A 19,164-nucleotide genomic window follows, 5' to 3' on the forward strand; every position below is an offset into this window, starting at 1 on the left:
CCTCTTTAGCAATGACCTTTTGTGTCTTGCCCTCCTTGTGCAAGGTGTCAATAATCGTCTTTTGGACAACTGTCAAGTCAGCAGTCTTCCCCATGATTGTGTAGCCTACAGAACTAGACTGACAGACCATGTAAAGGTTTTCGCAGGTGTTTTGAGTTAATTAGCTGATTACAGTGTGGCAACAGGTGTCTTCAATATTGAACCGTTTCACAATATTCTAATTTTCTGAGATACTGAATTTGGGACTTTCATTAGTTGTCAGTTATAATCATCAAAATTAAAAGAAATAAACATTTGAAATACATCAGTCTGTGTATAATGAATGAATCTAATATACATGTTTCACTTTTTGAATGGAATTACTGAAATAAATCAACTTTGTCATGATATTCTAATTTTATGACAGACACCTGTAATTCTGAGAGTATCAGAGGTTTATCCAGTTCCACTGCACTAACATTATCAAGTTGTGGTATTTTTAATGAGTTAAAAAACTAATTAGATTGTGTCTTATGTTATTTAAACTGAGTAGAATATAAGGACTTATAGTATTCTCTAAATGTGTAAGTTATATTTTTATGGTCAATAATTTTATCTCCGTCTGTGTTAATGAATGTTATTACTGTACTGCATTGCAGACTTCCTGCTTGTGGATTTCTTAGGCAAGACCTTATTGGCTTTCTCTCTGTGTTCATAATAACGATGTTGCGATTTAAAGATGATCTGTTCCGTTTCTTTAGTATTAAGAGGTTAAATTCTGATTGCAAAACCTGTCTTTTCCTGTAAAGTGCCTCATTGGGAGACATGGCATATTCTAGATCTATTCTGATAATTTTGCTAACTCAGATGCCTTCTTGGGTTTCCAATTTATTTTTCCGAGAAAGATATGAAATAATCTGCCCTCTTAAAAATGCCTTCAGAGTTTCCCAGAGTATACCTGCTGAGACCACTGAGGATGCATTTGCCTCAAGAAAATAATCAATTTGCTTGGATATGAATTCTGTACAATTTAGATCAGCTAATGACAGGGGGTTAAGAAACCAGCTACGAGATGAATGTGTAGTACACAGTAATTCAAGCTCCATGACCCGAGGGGCATTGTCAGAGATAACAATAATGTTGTACTTACAAGATTTGATAGTGGTCAAAACATTATTTTCTATGAGGAAATAATTCTTGAGTAACAATGATGATGTGTGAGAAGGAGTATTCTCTCAGTTTAGAATTTAAAAACCTCTATGGGTCTGATAAGTTATGATCCATTACAAGCTGTGTAATTATCTTTGCAGTATTAGATGTTATCAAAACTGTAGCTGAGGATTTATTCATGTCTGGATTAAAAAAAAACAATTAAAGCCTCTGGTCATTATAATTTTGTGGGTGTTTTCTTTCCTAGGACATGAAGCAGAAGTGGAAAATGGCCGACTGTGAGATGCAGCACGTCGTTGAAGAACTCTGGGCCCTTGAAAACCAGATCCAGAAACTCTTAGCGTGACAATCACACCTGAGGGAACTGAATGCTCGCCTGCTAAAATAAATTTCCTAGGCAGCTGAGATTGTAACAAGTCGCCTTCATTCATCAACTTCAACCCCATGCCAATCCGGGCTCTCATGCCGATCCGAAGCAACAATGACGACAAGGATATCAGGCTGATTCAACTATGCAAGTGGGGGCTCAAGACAAGATCACCTCCATTGACTCAGGAAAGCAATGCAATCTAGAACTGCTTCGACCATCTCTGCTAACCCACTGTGCCGGCTGTCTCTGGTGATGTATTTGTTATTGGAGATTCAATTGTTCGCAACCTCAATATTTCTTAACCTAAAAAAGAGATTTTTTGTTTCTTTTTTTCCCGGTGCTCATGTATGAGTGATTACAAGATGAGCACTGACAGCCTACGAGAAGCATAAGAACAGTGCTGTTGGGACCATCATAATATATGCTGGAGTAAACGACACGCGCTATCAACAGTCAAAGTGTCTTAAAGTGTATTTCACAGCACTCATTCAAGCAACAAATGAGAGAACCCCGGTGACGAGAATCTTCATTTCAGGTTCTCTCTGAATAATCAGTCTTTCCTGACTACATAATTCTAATCCTTGTGCTATCCATAATGCCTTGTTAGGATGTGGTAATTCTGTATTGAGCTCATCTTTAGATGTGCACTGTGATTGATTGATTGATAGATGTAGGTAAAACAGACAATAACTTTGTATAATGTTAACGTTTGATTGGGTGGAACTGAAGAGTCACATAGTGTGGGGAGGGAACGATCTCAGTCTGTCAGTAGAGCAGGACAGTGACAGCAGTATGTCGCTGAAGCTGCTCCTCTGTCTGAAGATGATACTGTTCCGTGGATGCAGTGGATTCTCCATGATTGACAGGAGCCTGCTCAGTGCCTGTCGCTCTGCTACGGATGTCGAACTATCCAGCTCCATGCCTAGAATAGAGCCTGCCTTCCTCACCTTTGTCAAGGCGTGAGGCGTCATTCTTCTTTATGCTGTCTCCCCTGCACGCCACCGCGGAGAAGAGGGCACTCGCCATAACCATCTGATAGAACATCTGCAGCATCTTATTTATTATTAACACTATAATAAAGAACCACAGTTTAAGTAAAAACCAGGACAAAGCGGTATAAATGCAAATCATTTTTATAACTGTTTCACCTCTAGATGTGCACTGTATTAGAACTATAACTATGGATTATAGATTAAGTAAAAAAAATCCACACAAAGTGGCATTAACACAAATAACTTATTACCATTTCAAGCTGTTGTAAACCTCTAATTCATCCCTGCACTTCTGAGACCTTAAATTTGGCCTTACTAAATGTTAGAACATTAACTAGCAAGACTTTTTATATTAATGACCTTATTAGTGATAGGAAAATCAACTATATTACATTAAGTGAAACGTGGCAAGGCTCTGATAGTGCCACAGTTTTAATTGAAAGTGCACCCCTGAATATCAGCTTTACTCATGCAGTTCGCCAAAGCAAGAAAGGCGTCAGTTCAGCAAATATTTACTTGATCCGATTAAAGTGTAAAGATGTCGAGTTTGGTAAGTTTGCGTCTTTTGAGTATCTTGCCATTGTTATTCAAGGTGTGTCCCAATCACTAATATTGTCCATTTATACATCTAAATATAATGCGTCCTTCACTGAGGAATTCTCAGACTTAATATCTGTAATCTATACTAATAAAAGGCAAAGCACGCACGCACGCACGCACGCACGCACGCACTCACTCACTCACTCACTCACTCACGCACGCACGCACGCGCGACGCGACGCGACGCGACGACGACGCGACGCACGCGACGCACGCACGCGCACGCACGCACGCACGCACGCACGCACGCACGCACGCACGCACGCACGCACGCACGCACGCACGCACGCACTCACTCACTCACTCACTCACTCACTCACTCACTCACTCACAATTCTCCAACTTCCCGTGTAGGTAGAAGGCTGAAATTTGGCAGGCTTATTCCTTACAGCTTACTTACAAAAGTTGGGCAGGTTTCATTTCGAAATTCTACGCATAAGGGTCATAACTGGAAGCTATTTTTCCCCATATAATGTAATGGAGTTGAGTTGGAGATGGCCGTGGGGGGCGGAGTTTCGTGTGACATCATCACGCCTCCTACGTAAGTACGTAGAACAAGGAAGAACTTCAAACAGCGATGAGCACAAAACGCCATTTCACAATTGAGAAGGCAGAAAAACATTATGAAGCAAATGATGCATGCAAGCATATTCATAAGTACAGCTACTGTGGAAACAAAGCACGGCGTGAACCGTAAGATTATATTAAATTAAGTTCATAGACAGGCTGCCACTAGCGTTTGTAATTTAGTGCCTGCCCATATAAGGCCGTCCATCAGCGCAATCCAATACAAACACTGCCGGTAAATGTTCAAGGGTGAAGGACTGTGCTTATGCAGAGGAAGATGAGATGGTCAGGGTGGTGTTTGGCACAAACTCATTGAAACTGCGAGAGAAACTTTTAAGTGCCGGGTCTTAGCTGACATTACACGAGATGGATACCTTCGATGCAAGAACACCAAGCGGCTCACGTGAACTGACGCAATGCAGACAAAAGCAACAGTTCCAAAGAGTGCTGAACTAAAACCGAATTACACAATTGAGAAGGCAGCAAAAAAATATGAAGCGTCTTATACATACAATCATATTCATAAGTGCAGCTACTGCGGAAACAAAGCACACGGTGGAAAAAGTGAATGTCCTGCTAAAGGAAGACAGTGTAAAAAAACCCGTGCATGCAGTTTGTCACATCACAGATAAAAAGGAAGACGAGCTATTTATTGGTGCAGTAAGGAACTAATCGATGAATGAAACCTCTTATCTTTACAACGATTGACAAACAAGGAATGTAACTTGAACACATCCTACAAATACGAGCCTGATTGAAAGAAATAATGATAATCAAATCCTTGATGACAGCAACATTCAATAACACTCACAAAACAATTACTGTATACAGTAATCCCTCCTCGATCGCGGGGGTTGCGTTCCAGACCCCCGCGATAGGTGAAAATCCGCGAAGTAGAAACCATATGTTTGTGTGGTTATTTTTATATATTTTAAGCCCTTATAAACTCTCCCACCCTGTTAACATTATTAGAGCCCTCTAGACATGAAATAACACCCTTTAGTCAAACGTTTAAACTGTGCTCCATGACAAGACAGAGATGACAGTTCTTTCTCACAATTAAAAGAAAGCAAACATATCTTATCTTCATAAAGGAGCGCGTCAGGAGCAGAGAATGTCAGAGAGAGCGCTCGCAAAGAAAAGCAAACAATCAAAAACTCAATACATGCTTTTAAGTATACGGAAGCACCACGATAAAGCAGCATTTTGTAGAGGAGCGTCCGTGTCCTCTGTGCAAACAGCCCCTCTGCTCACACCCTCCGTCAGGCAGAGAGAGCGAGAAAGATAGAGAGAAGCAAACAAGCACAGCTGGAAGCATATCTTATAGCAATGAGGAGTTTTAGTTAATATGTAATACATGCTCTGATTGGGTAGCTTCTAAGCCATCCGCCAATAGCGTCCCTTGTATGAAATCAACTGGGCAATCAAACTGAGGAAGCATGTAACCTAAATTAAAAGACCCATTGTCCGCAGAAAGCGCGAACCAGCTTAAAAATCTGTGATATATGTTTAGATGTGCTTGCATTTAAAATCTGATAGAGTGAAACCGCGAAAGTCAAAGCGCGATATAGCGAGGGATTACTGTATTGACAATCATGTTACGTTATTTTTAAAATGTTCCCTTTTCTTTTTCATAACTTCTACTTCTCCACTGCCGTACACGGGTATGTATATATATACCCCGATCTACAATACATACTTTAGCATAGACAAGCCACACGCTGTGGCACAATTGTAGAGTCTTCGCCTCTAACGCCGACATTCGAGGTTCGATTCCCGAGAGGGGTGTACTGACTATGTCTGGCTACCCGATTCATTTTACCTTCAGATCTCCTTGGTTTGGGACGATGAAAAATATTAGGTTAACGCAGAATCATGTTACGCCATTTTTAAAATTTTCCCTTTCTTAGCACAAGCACAGCTGAGAAGCTTCGATGCATGTACTCCATAACGCGCTTAAAAATAACGATTTAATCACACTTTCAATTCCAAGCAAACGGGAACTTTTGTCAATGCATGATTTCCTGGTACATCCATTACACTGATGCACACATCACAGCTACAAAAATGTTAGAGTCGGAATAAAGCGCGTTCCTACGACTGATCATTTCGACTACCCGGTAAGCCTTGATAAAAGCATGGTTTTGTGCACACTGAAAAGCAAGCAAAATTAGATGCATTACAGAAAGCGGACTTTGCGGCTCTTACTGGGGATCATTGGACTTCCGTGACCGTTAGTAATTCTAAATACATCTAATTACAAAATGTTCAATGATCACACTGTTTTAGCCTAATGTACAAAATAATTTTGGCTAATGTTACTCAGAGTTTAAAGAGTAAGCTGGTCAAATTACCTTTTATGTTTCTGACTTATTTTTTAAGAAGAAAACTGCACTTTATGTTGAAATTTTGGTTATTATTATTTAAAGACAATACTATTCTGAAAATGTACTTAAAGTACTTAAACTACCACTTTATTTTTAAGTCTGCCCAATTTTAACCAGGGATGATATTTTTGTTTCTGTTTTGAATTCAAATGCAGTTTAAACGCTTTTTTCAGAAATTAAAACAGCTTCAGTTTACAATATTCATGTCCATGTCTATTATTTGATTCTGTCAGCCCACTAAAACCATTTTAAATTAAAAAAAAAAAAACATTTGCGATTTGGGGCAAATTTACGTGTGCGATTACATACGATTAATCAAGATTAATTTTACACAGCCTCTAATTAATTGGATTAATTTTTTAATCGAAGTCCCACCTAATATATATATATGTAGATATATATATGTAGATTAGTATATATATGTGTATATACAGTATATATGTAGATATGTATATGTTGTATATACAGTATGTATATATGTGTGTGTGTATATATACAGTATGTGTATATGTATATATGTATGTGTGTATATGTATATATATATATTTATATATGTGTCTGTGTGTGTGTATATATATATATATATATATATATATATATATATATGCCAGCAACACTCATGACAATGACAAAACAATTACATTGTCAATCATATTACGCTATTATTAAAATGTTTCCTTTTCTTTTACTTCTCGCTGCCAATCGAGGTATTTTGCTATATACATATATATATATATATATATATATATATATATATATATATATATATATATATATATATATATATATATATATATATATATATATACACACACACACACACATATATATATATATATATATATATATATATATATATATATATATATATATAATATAAATAGATAGATATGACAACAACACTAATATCACTGACAAAAGAATTACATTAACAATCATCTTACGTTATTTTTAAAATGTTTGCTTTTCTTTTTCATAACTTCTTTAACACACTACTTCTCCGCTGCGAAGCGCGGGTATTCTGCTAGTAATAACTAACTTTGACAGCTTCCTAATTGTTGGTGATTTTAACTTTCATGTCGATAAGCAGTTTGACCCAAAAGCAAGAGATTTCATGAACCTGCTGCACTTGTTTAATCTCAACCAGCCCACACATAAGGGAGGACACACACTGGATTTAGTCATTGCTAAAGGATTAAAAGCCGAAGTGAGGTAGGTTGTAGATATTGGCATATCAGACCAGTTTTTCATATTGTTTAATGTAGAAATAGTGATAACAACAATTAATGAGAAGTGTATTGTTAAAAAACGTTACTTTGATACATCTGCAGCTTCAAATTTTGCTAATATTCTAAACAATCAGTCTGTTTTTAGTGATTACCTCAACAATGCAAACAATATTAATAGCAAGGTGGAAAATTTTTATGGTAAGGTGAGAGCTGCAGCTGAATTGTTGCCCCTGAAAAGACACTTAAGAAATCTTCCAGTAATCTTAATCTTACAGTATATCCTGGAAAACCTAAAAGGTGTTTGATTTAAAGAAAACATGTTGGAGAGCTGAGCGTAAATGGAGAAAAATTAAACTAATAGTCCATAATGAAATATTGAAGGTTAAAATAACTAAATATAACATAGTTCGCCTTGACATGCAGTCCTGTTTCTCAAAAATTATAAATGATAATGCTGGCAATCCAAGAGTTTTATCCTCAACTATTGGTTGTCTTCTAAACTCAGCTCACTCAATGGAATGACCCCTAAAAACTGCAAGTGAAACTTTCACTATATTTTTTAAACACAAAATTAATGACATTAGAAATAATGTAGTACATCCCCCAAAGTTAATCCAACTGAACCACAGTATAACATTTTAAGCAAGTTAAAATAATTTCGCCAGAATAGATCTACCTGAAGTACGTAGAATAATTTCTCAAGTGAAACCCTTGACCTGCATCCTTGACCCAATACCAACAGACTTTCGCAAGTTGCCTCTCTTGTGCTAATCAATAGTAGACTTGACATAGTGAACTCACCATAAGATATGGGGATCTTCCCTGATTGTCTTTAGACTATAGTTGTCAAACCCCTGCTTAAGAAAAAATAATATTGACTCTTCTGTTTTTGACAATTTTAGACCGATATCTTACCTGTATTTTTTAGTAAAATTCTAGAAAAGGCCGTCATTACACACCTAAATGATTACTTGAATAAACATCCTATTCTTGACAAGTTCCAGTCAGGTTTTTAGAACATGTCACAGGATATAAACTGCACTAGTTAAAGTAGGGGGTCCACTGCTCTTTTTAATCTAAATGCTTCCCATTAGATCAGATTATCTCAAAGCATAAGGTAAGCTATAACAGCTAGGCAGATGACACAGAACTGTATTTATCGACAGCACCCAATGACCCTGACGCTCTTGGCTCTCTGATTCTGTGTCTTACTTGTATTTCTAAATGGATGAGCAGCAGCTTTTTCAAACTAAATAAGGAGATAACAGAAATCTTAGTGATTGGAAAAAATGGATATAGTGATGGTAATAGAAATAAACTTGATCTCTCAGGTTTAAAGATCAAGTCGAAGGAAAAGAATTTAGGGGCAACTATTGACTCTGACCTAAATTTTAAATCACATATTTATCAGATTACAAGGCCTGCATTTGTTCACTTAAGGAATATAGCTAAAATTAGGCCTCTTATAACTTTACAAGATTCTGAAAAATTAGTTCACACTTTTGTTTTCAGTTGACCAGATTACAGTAAAGTACTCCTTACAGGACTACCTAAGAAAGACATCAATCAGTTACAGTTAGTGCAGAATGCAGCAGCAAGAATCTTAACCAGAGAAAGAAAATCTAAGCACATCTCACTAGTCTTAGTGTTGGTACATTGGATAGCCCATGTCACTTGGAACTGACTTTAAAACACCTTTAATGGTTTATAAAACCTAAAATAATCTCACCTTGTCCTATATTTTGGAATGTTTGTTTTCTAACACTCCATGTCATAACCTCAAATCTTCATACGCAGGTCTGTTTATACCACCTTAGAAGAAGTGGTGAGGAGGCTATTTGCAGTTATGCACCTACAATTTGGAATATTGTAGCAATAGAAATTTACTAGGCTAATAATGTAGAATAATTTAAAATCTAACAAAAATTTTTAAAATGGCTTTTTTTTGTAGCTACATTTTAGTTTTATCCCTGTTAGTCTATATGGGCATTGAATTATCATTTTCCTCTTGGTTTTGCAATTCCCTACTAATCTGTACTATTCTCTGCTGTTTTTTCCAATTCTTCTGTGGCAGTGATCTGTGCCACTACCACCTGATCAAGGTACCATACTGGCCTCTAAGTCTATGGATTGAATGGTGGGTGTTCCAGATATCCACATGACTACCATCATCCTCAGTTTCTTCCATGTGAAACCTGAAAACCATAAGGACTGATTTAGAGCATCTATATTAGGTAGAATGTCCACACAGGGCTGGGTGGATATTTGGCTTTGCAACCCCTGCAGATTTACATACTGTATAATATTATTGCTTAATCTTGTTTGGTTATGTTTTATTTTAATTTTTTTTTATATCATTTTGCAAAGCACTATGAGCTACATTGTTTGTGTGAAAATGTGCTATATAAATAAATGTTGTGTTCACATTATGGATAGATGAAAAAACATTTTGTAAGAAATCTCTATTATCCATGCTAGGTGCACAGATATCAATCAAAATCACTTTAGTATTATATAAATTGCCCGTCACCATGATATACCGCCCTTCAGAATCAGATATTACGTCTGCCACGGCAAATAGAATTGTTTTATGTATTAAGGTTCTCACACCCCTTGTGTTGGTGTAGCTGGAATGAAAAATTTGGCCAATCAGCTCTCTTTGCAGCAGAAACTGATCACCGCTTAAGCGAGTCTCGTGTAAAAATACTATCTTTGCATTTAGACCTTTTAAGTGAGAGAGTACTCGACATTCTAGTTCACTATCTGGTCATAAAGACATTGCTTCTGAACTTTTGTTGACATTTTGTAGTCTTAGGTTAAGGTAGTACATTGCTACATATGATAGCAGACATAGATTTGATATTATTGTCAGGTGTTATGGCTATGGAGCCAAACCCCACCCCCCAGTACTATTTTTGCTACTGCAAGTGAGGCAAACCACACTTCGCAAAGTCCCGGTCCTCTGACATACCAAGAAACAGACCACATCCAGAATGAAACAAATTCCCCAGCAGTGGTATAAAAAAGGTTAAAACTGAGGTAATTTGAAAGTACAGTGTGAAGAGTTTTAACCTCCTCGACCCTTGCTTTTTTGAAGACAGCTAAATTGTTTTGATGAGTGGTGCAACATTTTCTTTTTTTCCATCAATTTTTGTTTTTATTGTTTCCTATTTGAGTACTACATTTTTGTGTCTTGGTTTTATGTCCGTCTTGAGCCTGATACTGTTCATAGAACAGAACAGAACGCTTTTTAAAAAAAAATTGGTACAAGCCCAAGAAAATTCAAAGTGAAATGAAAATAATTCAGTATGCTCTGGATAATTAGGCAAAGGTGAACATGAATGTATGTATAGAAAACATTATTTGCTAAAAAATGAAGTTGGTTTCTGGCCAGTAGTAATTTCTGCAAGTTCACTATCTGATGACGCAGGCAATTTTTGGCTCTAGGCTCTGGAGCCAATAAGTAGTTATAATTTGTACTACTCTGTAAGTAACTTTGAATTATTTTTTAAATAACAGATGTACTTTAGATAATGTATTATTATAAAATGTATACAGCTAAGCTGTTCAAGGAATTATTTTAAGCTTCCAGTTTTGAGTAACAACCAGCACATCTGTTCAGCTTTCTTCTTCTTCTTTTGGCTACTCCCGTTAAGGGTCGCCACACCAGATCATCTTCTTCCATGTCTTTCTGTCCTCTGCATCTTGTTCTGTTACATCCATCACCTGCATGTCCTCTCTCACCACATCCATAAACCTTTTCTTAGGCCTTCCTCTTTTCCTCTTCCCTGGCAGCTCTATCCTTAGCATACTTCTCCCAATATACCCAGCATCTCTCCTCTGCACATGTCCAAACCAATGCAATCTCGCCTCTCTGACTTTGTCTCCCAACTGTCCACCTTCAGCTGACCCTCTAATGTACTCATTTCTAATCCTGTTCATCCTCGTCATGCCCAATGCAAATCTTAGCATCTTTAACTCTGCTACCTTCAGCTCTGTCTCCTGCTTTCTGGTCAGTGCCACCGTCTCCAACCCATATAACACAGCTGGTCTCACTACCGTCCTGTAGACCTTCCCTTTCACTCTTGCTGATACCTGTCTATCACAAATTACTCCTGACACTCTTCTCCACCCATTCCACCCTGCCTGCACTCTCTTTTTCACCTCTCTTCCACCATCCTCATTACTGTGTACTGTTGATCCCAAGTATTTAAACTCATCCACCTTCGCCAACTCTACTCCCTGCATGCTCACCATTCCACTGACCTCCCTCTCATTTACACACATGTAATAATAATAATAATGATTCATTACATTTATATAGTGCTTTTCTCAGTATTCAAAGCGCTATCCACACAGGGAGGAACCGGGAAGCAAACCCACAATCTTCCACAGTCTCCTTACTGCAAAGCAGCAGCACTACCACTGCGCCACATGTATTCTGTCTTGTTCCTACTGACCTTCATTCCTCTCCTCTCTAGAGCATATCTCCACCTCTCCAGGGTCTCCTCAACCTGCTCCCTACTATCTCTACAGATCACAATGTCATCAGCAAATATAGTCCATGGGGACTCCTGTCTAATCTCGTCTGTTAACCTGTCCATCACCATTGCAAATAAGAAAGGGCTCAGAACCGATCACTGATGTAATCCCACCTCCAACTTGAATGCATCCGTCACTCCTATCCGCTGTAGCATTGTTCAAACTGGCAATGAACTTCCTAAAGTTAAACAGGGCATTGTCTTAGAATCTTTTGATCTTGTCTCACTTTCACAGTTAAAAAGATTTATTGACACCCTTAAACCAGCTCCCAGTCCTCTCGATACAGTACCACCATATCTCTTAGTGGAAGCCTTTGATGTTTTGGGTCCATCTTTACTAGCCATTATCAATGATTCTATTAGTGTGGGGGTTGTGCCCTCATCTTTTAAACATGCTGCAGTGCGTCCCTGTCTAAAAAAGGCAGAATTAGATCTGGGAGTTTTAACCAATTTTCCCCCAATTTCCCGACTGGCATTTATGGCTAAAATTCTAGAAAGAATTATTTATAATCAATTGGTTGATCACCTTAACTCCAATAATTTATTTGAGATCTACCAATCTGGCTTTAGGCGTTTTCATGGTATTGAAACGGCCCTCTTGAAAGTATTCAATGACATGTCTATTATTACTGACTCAGGTGACGCTGCAGTCCTTTTCCTCCTTGACCTGTCCGCTGCCTTTGACACTATTGACCATTAGATATTGCTGTTGCGGCTTGACCATCTTGTTGGACTTAAAGAGGCTGCTCTTAACTGGTTCATGTCATATTTAACTGGCAGACATTTTTCAGTGACTTTAAATTTCCCTTTTTCGTTTACTGCTCCTCTTAAATATGGTGTTTCTCAGGGATCCATATTATTCTCTATATACCTTCACCTTATTGGGGCTATTTTTAGGAAATTTGACATTTCTTTTCACTGCTATGCTGATGATACACAGGTTTATATTCCGGTCTGCAACTCTGCAATAAATCAACTGCACAACTGTCTTTCTGAACTAAGATCCTGGATGGCTAATAATTTTCTTGATCTGAATCAAAATAAAATGGAGGTGCTTATAGTGGGTCCATCAGCTAAAGCCCAAATTGGTCTTGACTTCTCAGCTCTTTCTCTGTCTTTTGCAACCCTCAAGTGTACAATCTGTGTTATCTTTGACAGTAACCTCTCTTTTGAGAAACAAGTTAATTCTGTAGTCAAGAGTTGCTTTTTCCAGCTTCGTCTATTAGGTAAGATCAAGCCTTTTTATCTTCTAGGGATCTTGAGAAAGCTACTCATGCTTTTATCTTTTCTCGCCTTGATTACTGCAACTCGGTGTATTCTGGGATTAGCAAATCCCTGACACACAGGTTACAGTTGCTCCAGAATGCTGCCACTCGCTTTCTGGTTAGTGCAAGAAAGTATGACTCTATTTCTCCAATTTTAGCTTCTTTACAGTGGCTGCCTGTCAATTTTTGAATTGATTTTAAAATCTTGTTGCTAGTTTTTAAATCTTTACATGGGCTTGCTCCTACCTATTTATCCAAATTGTGTGTTTTACGCCAGCCATCCAGAGTGCTTAGATCTTCTGGTCAGTTGTCTCTTGTTGTCCCTCGTACCAAGTGTAAAATTAAGGGGGACAGGGCTTTTGCAGCTGCTGCTCCTTGCCTGTGGAACTCTTTACCTCATCACATAAAGGAATCGTCTACAATTGAACTGTTCAAAACATGAGCAGTACTGGTGGTTTTCCTCATTGTGATTATATAACATTACTTCAATTTAGTTTTTATTTTATTTATGTTCATATACTGTATTTTATTTCTATTTATGTTATTTGTATGTTTTCTTTTATTCTATTATTGCAAAGCTCTTTGGCCACAGCATTCCTATGTTGTTTAAATGTGCTATATACGTAAATAAATTGACATTGACACCACCCGCAGACCTCACCACTGTCACACTTCCCTCGTACATATCCTGTACAACTGTTACGTACTTCTTTGCCACTTCCGACTTCCTCATACAATACCACAGCTCCTCTTGAGGCACCCTGTCATATGCTTTCTCCAGGTCCACAAAGACGCAATGCAACTCCTTCTGGCCTTCTCTAAACTTCTCCGTCAACATCCTCAGAGCAAACACTGCATCTGTGGTGCTCTTTCTTGGCATGAACCCATACTGCAGCTCACTAATCATCACCTCACTTCTTAACCTAGCTTCCACTATTCTTTCCCATAACCATGCTGTGGCTCATCAATTTTATTCCCCTGTAGTTTCTGCAGTCCTGCACATCCCACTTTTCTTAAATATCGGCACCAGTACACTTCTTCTCCACTCCTCAGGCATCTGTTCAGCTTTAAGATTTAATAAATAAATGAAGAGCACTGCTTGTGCCTGAATAGTTTTGCTACTTTAATTAATAAATGCATTCTCTAATGGATAATAATTTCACATTATTACATATGAATAGATAATTATATTGTAAAATAATAAGCAGTACTCACAGGTAATGTAACTGAAACTTTTCTACTGCTCAACCCAACCCTTAAATGGAACATTGGTCTCTAAGTGATAATAATAGTTTTTTTTATCTTGTGAGAGTTAATGCTTTTTAAACTGCATCAGTCAGGTGCTGATTCAAACAGTTTTTTAGTCTATCCACAAATTAATAATAAAATCATAAACTCTGCTTAGCACATAACTGTAGTCATATTTTCTATAAAAAATGCAACTCTAGGAATTGGAAATATGATTTCTGTTTTTCTTATGTTGATTAAGCTTTAAATTGAAAAATAAACATAACTGCCAATTTAACTATTGCAAATTATGTCACCTTTTGCCCGTTACATAAATACAGAAATATAATGCTACCTAACATTTTTTCCAAAATAACCACATACATTTATTACTGAATATTGAATACATTCAAAGAAGTCTGAACTGATATTCTGAAACAATAACAAAACAAAGTATTACAATATATAATGATGTTTAACTTTAGAAAAGATCATATCACCATTACTATGAAATGTAAAAAAATCAAAAAAACACAAAGAAAGAAGGTTGCTTACCTGGTTATGCTTCCACTGCCACAGGATGTCATATGGCAACTGGAAGTCTATTCTTTTTTGTCTAAGGTACTTTCCTAGAATAAAAAGTATATTAATAAACCTTAAAAATGGTTTAGATAACATACAATATAATAAAACCTTCTCAGACCCTCTTATTCTAATTCAGGGTGGCAAGAGTCAGAGACTATCCTCACAGTAGTGGGTACAAGTTTAAAACAAATAACCATGTGCAGAGAGCCACAAAATTGCAGGGACCACTAATGCACATATTTAGGTATCCATTGACTTTGAGAGACCATGGCATATGAGTACATAGATGGGACAGAAAGTAATAAGGTGTTCATATCACACAGCTTGGAGTGCAATATAGCCCGATTTCTGAGTGGCAACAGCTACACAAAAGGTTGCACCTGGTGGGGTTTGTTCCCTGGATTACTTTTTTACTCTCTTCACTACTGTACTGTAGCTTGATTCAGTGTGGTCTATCTTTTTCTGATAAATCTCCGGATCTCTTGTCTCCAGTGAACGTAGTTACTGGCACTTTCCAGCTGTTGACATCAATACCCATGCAGACATCTGTAAAGTGAAGATGGGGGTGCCTTGTGCCTAGTGCCAACAGTCAGCTCACCATACAAAAGATCCACGGAGATCATTCTGTCAGGCATCTGGTGGACATGACCAATCCAGCAAAGTTGGCAATGCATCAGCAAGATGCAAAGTCTGTAGTTCTTGGCACATACAGGGAGAGGGTGCTGGTAACTGTGGAGACAAAGTAGATCAAGTGATGCACCACTTCTAGCTCATAGTGGAGATCAGACTCTCAACACCTTAGCCCATTAAATTGGTCTACTTCAGGCTGATGGTGAGGCAGAATTCCTGACATACACTGGAGAACTGATCCACCAGCCTCTGTAGTTGCTCATGTGAGTGGGAACTCAATGTATCATCATCATCATTATACAGCATGTATTTATTTTTATTCATTAAGTACAAAGGAAATGTGCTTCTTTAGTTAGTTTAGTCTTTAGATAGTTGTTATAATTTTAAAAATATAAAATGGAAATGCAACAGTGAGAAAACTATATTCCAGTGCATTCCATGACATGTTAAATTACACAACCATTCCACAAGCATCCATCTTTTTGTTGGTATTTCTGTAAATCAATAGATTTGTTCACAAAACTCCTTAATCACAGCTGATCTTCTCACTTCCCAACTATGGCACATAAACTACATGGTCAGTGATTAGTTTAATACTTAAAAACAACACTTAGAAAAAGAAAAAAAAACTTTTGAGTTTGAGCAAATCAGTGAAGAATAAGTAAGGAATAAGAATTGGGTAGGAAACACACTGTGAATGACATATGAAATAAGCATTAAGACACAGAAGTCATTACCTAGTTGGAAAATAAAAAAATAATATATATTAAATAGAGTAATGCCTAATAAAAAAAGCTGCAAAACAAAGACAGAAATTCTCATTAAATGGTGAATCTAAAACAGGGAAGTGGGAAACCAATAGTGTGATGACTAATAACATCTGTAATTTAAATGTTGTGAACAAAATTGTTTATGATTTTAAATTATCCCCAAATACAGTGCAGTCCATAAATATTTAAGACAGTGAGATAGTTGTCATAACTATGGGTTTCTATCCAAACATACCTGTACTAAAATAAAACAAAGCATATAAGCTTTTAGTGTAGACTTTCAGCATTAAATAGTGGGTATTTACATAAGCATGGGTGAATGCAATAAAATTGATGCATTTCCTACATGTACTAAATATGTTAAAAATTTTAACAACTGCATCACAGTCCAAATACTTATGGACTGTACTTAAAGCACAGTTTACCAACTCCAAGTCCCAGTCAACTGCTATGTACTTTCAAATTATTTTCCATTTTTTAATTTATGAAGACTCCAAGTGCTAATGTAATAGCAATTCAACTATGATGTATTATTATTCATTATCATTGCATTATTTTGAATTTTATACTCATGCAAAACAAATGCTGTTTTTGTGTTGGCTCTTGGGATGGAATGATATCACAATTTTTATGTTTGATACAAATATTAGTGAAATTTCATGATGTTCAATGCATAAGCAAAAACAAATTCCATTAAAATGGCTTTTTATTAAAACTGCCTTCAATATTCAAGTGAACAATATTGTGTCTCTTTCTGTATCAGAATACAATGCTAGGATTAAAATTTAATGTGTGATAGACATTGGGATTCTCCAGTGTGACAACATATCAGGGAATTGGAACAAGTAATGATTAATGTACTATATCATGGATGAATCAAATTGATTAAACCTTTAAATGTCAGGTGTTTAAATTTACCAAATCTGCCCCTCCTCCTCCTTTTTTTCCACATTTATACAAACTTCAATTTCCTGTGTGAAATCAAACTTTATTACTTTTACATTAATCAATTGCTTCAGAATTCGTATTAAACACTACTAATGGTGCTGTTTTCAAATAATCTTATATGACTGATAAGACTTTATTGCTTAGCCAGTATAATAATCCAGAATAATAATTTTAACTTGACCTGCAGCGTATCTGGTAGACTACAGAACAATGGACCTTTCAAATATATAACATGTGCTTTCACTATATTCATCACATTTTAAGTAGGGATGCTCTGATCAGGTTTTTTAAGGCCAATACTGATTATTGATTTCATGTTACCTGATCAGCCAATTCTGATACCGATTCCGATCACCCTCCCATCCCTTTAAAAAACTTTTTACACTAAGCCCATGCATAACCAGACACATAGAAGCGTTGTGTTCTATAATAAAGTGTATTTTTTAGGACTGGGAATTGATTACAAAAAAGTAATTGCATAAAATTATGTACAATGGGGGAAATAAGTATTTGATCCCCTGCTGAATTTGTAAGTTTGCTCACTAACAAAAAAATGAACAGTCTTTAATTTTTATGGTAGTTTCATTTTAATGGAGGACAAAATATCAACCAAAAATCCAGGAAAAGCACATTACATAAAAGGTATAAATTGATTTGCATGTCAATGAGAGAAATAAGTATTTGATCCCCTACAACCCAGCCAGAATTCTGGCTCCTACAGATTGGCTGTGTGACGATTACAATCAATCAATCAATCAATTACAGATACTCCTGATCTCAACTTCTTATATGTATAAATCACACCTGTCGTCCACAGAATCAATTTCTTCCATTCCAACTCCTCCACCACGATAGGCAAGTCCAAAGAGCTGACAATGGACGTCAGGGACAAGATTGTAGACCTGAATAAGGCTGAAATGGGTTACAAGACCATCAGCAAGAAGCTTGGTGAGATGACAACTGTTGGTGCAATTATTCGGAAATGTAAGAAATGTAAAATGACCATCAATCGCCCTCGTTCTGGATCTGGCATGCAAGATCTTGCCTCATGGAGTGAGGATAATCAGGAGAAAAGTGAGTGATCAGCCCACAACTATATGGAAGGAGCTTTTTAATGATCTGAAGGTAGTTGGGACCACAGTCGCCAAGAACACCATTGGTAACACACTATGCCGTAATGGATTGAAATCTTGCAGTGTCCGCAAGGTACCCTTGCTCAAGAAGGCACATGTACAGGTCTGTCTTAAGTTTGCAAGCGGACATTTGGGCAAATACACACTGATTCACAAATATATTGTAGAATCAACACAAAGGATTTAAAAAAAATATTAAACCTGAACTTTTAACAAAGCACTACTTGAACAAGTACAACCTGAATTTGAATGCCTTTCTAAAAGGCAAGTTTAAAAGAAGGCAGTAAGATAATGTGGCCAATGTATTATTATCAAATTGGTATAGCATATGAGACACAGACATGTCAAAGTAAATATTAAGTGACTGAAACGGCAGATGACTTTGAGTGAATTGCTTAGGACTGATTTAATTAAATAATAAGTATCTCTTAAAATGAGCATACATTAAAACTTGCGTTTAATCTCTATAAATACTATTCTCAACTTTTCATCACCATCAACGACTTGACAGTTGTATTTTACACAGGTGTTTTTCAACTGGTGAGTCGTGGAAATAACAATGTAGTGCCCTGCCCCTTTAGACAGCATAGAAAAGTGTATAAATTTTATTATTTTGTGGTTGGTAGAATTGTAGTGTGCCTTGGGATTTTTTGGGTTACAAAAAGTTTGCCATAACAGAAAAATGGCTGGTAAACACTACTCTCCCTACACCTTTGCTCCTAGCACACTAAAAAAGATCTCCGTTGCTGCTGTCTTGCTTAAAAACCATGG

The 19,164-nt window shown here is 36.9% G+C and overlaps 1 protein-coding gene across 1 annotated transcript in view; it reads right to left on the minus strand.

Annotated features, from left to right (window-relative positions):
• ash1l (ash1 (absent, small, or homeotic)-like (Drosophila)) overlaps positions 1-19,164 on the minus strand; it is a 282,409-nt gene that overhangs the window by 86,754 nt on the left and 176,491 nt on the right. The window contains 1 exon segment of the mRNA XM_039767304.1: positions 14,883-14,956. Within this exon segment, the coding sequence (XP_039623238.1) occupies positions 14,883-14,956 (74 nt within the window).

This window comes from Polypterus senegalus, chromosome 1 (assembly GCF_016835505.1).
Source record: "Polypterus senegalus isolate Bchr_013 chromosome 1, ASM1683550v1, whole genome shotgun sequence".
Lineage (NCBI taxonomy): Eukaryota > Metazoa > Chordata > Cladistia > Polypteriformes > Polypteridae > Polypterus > Polypterus senegalus.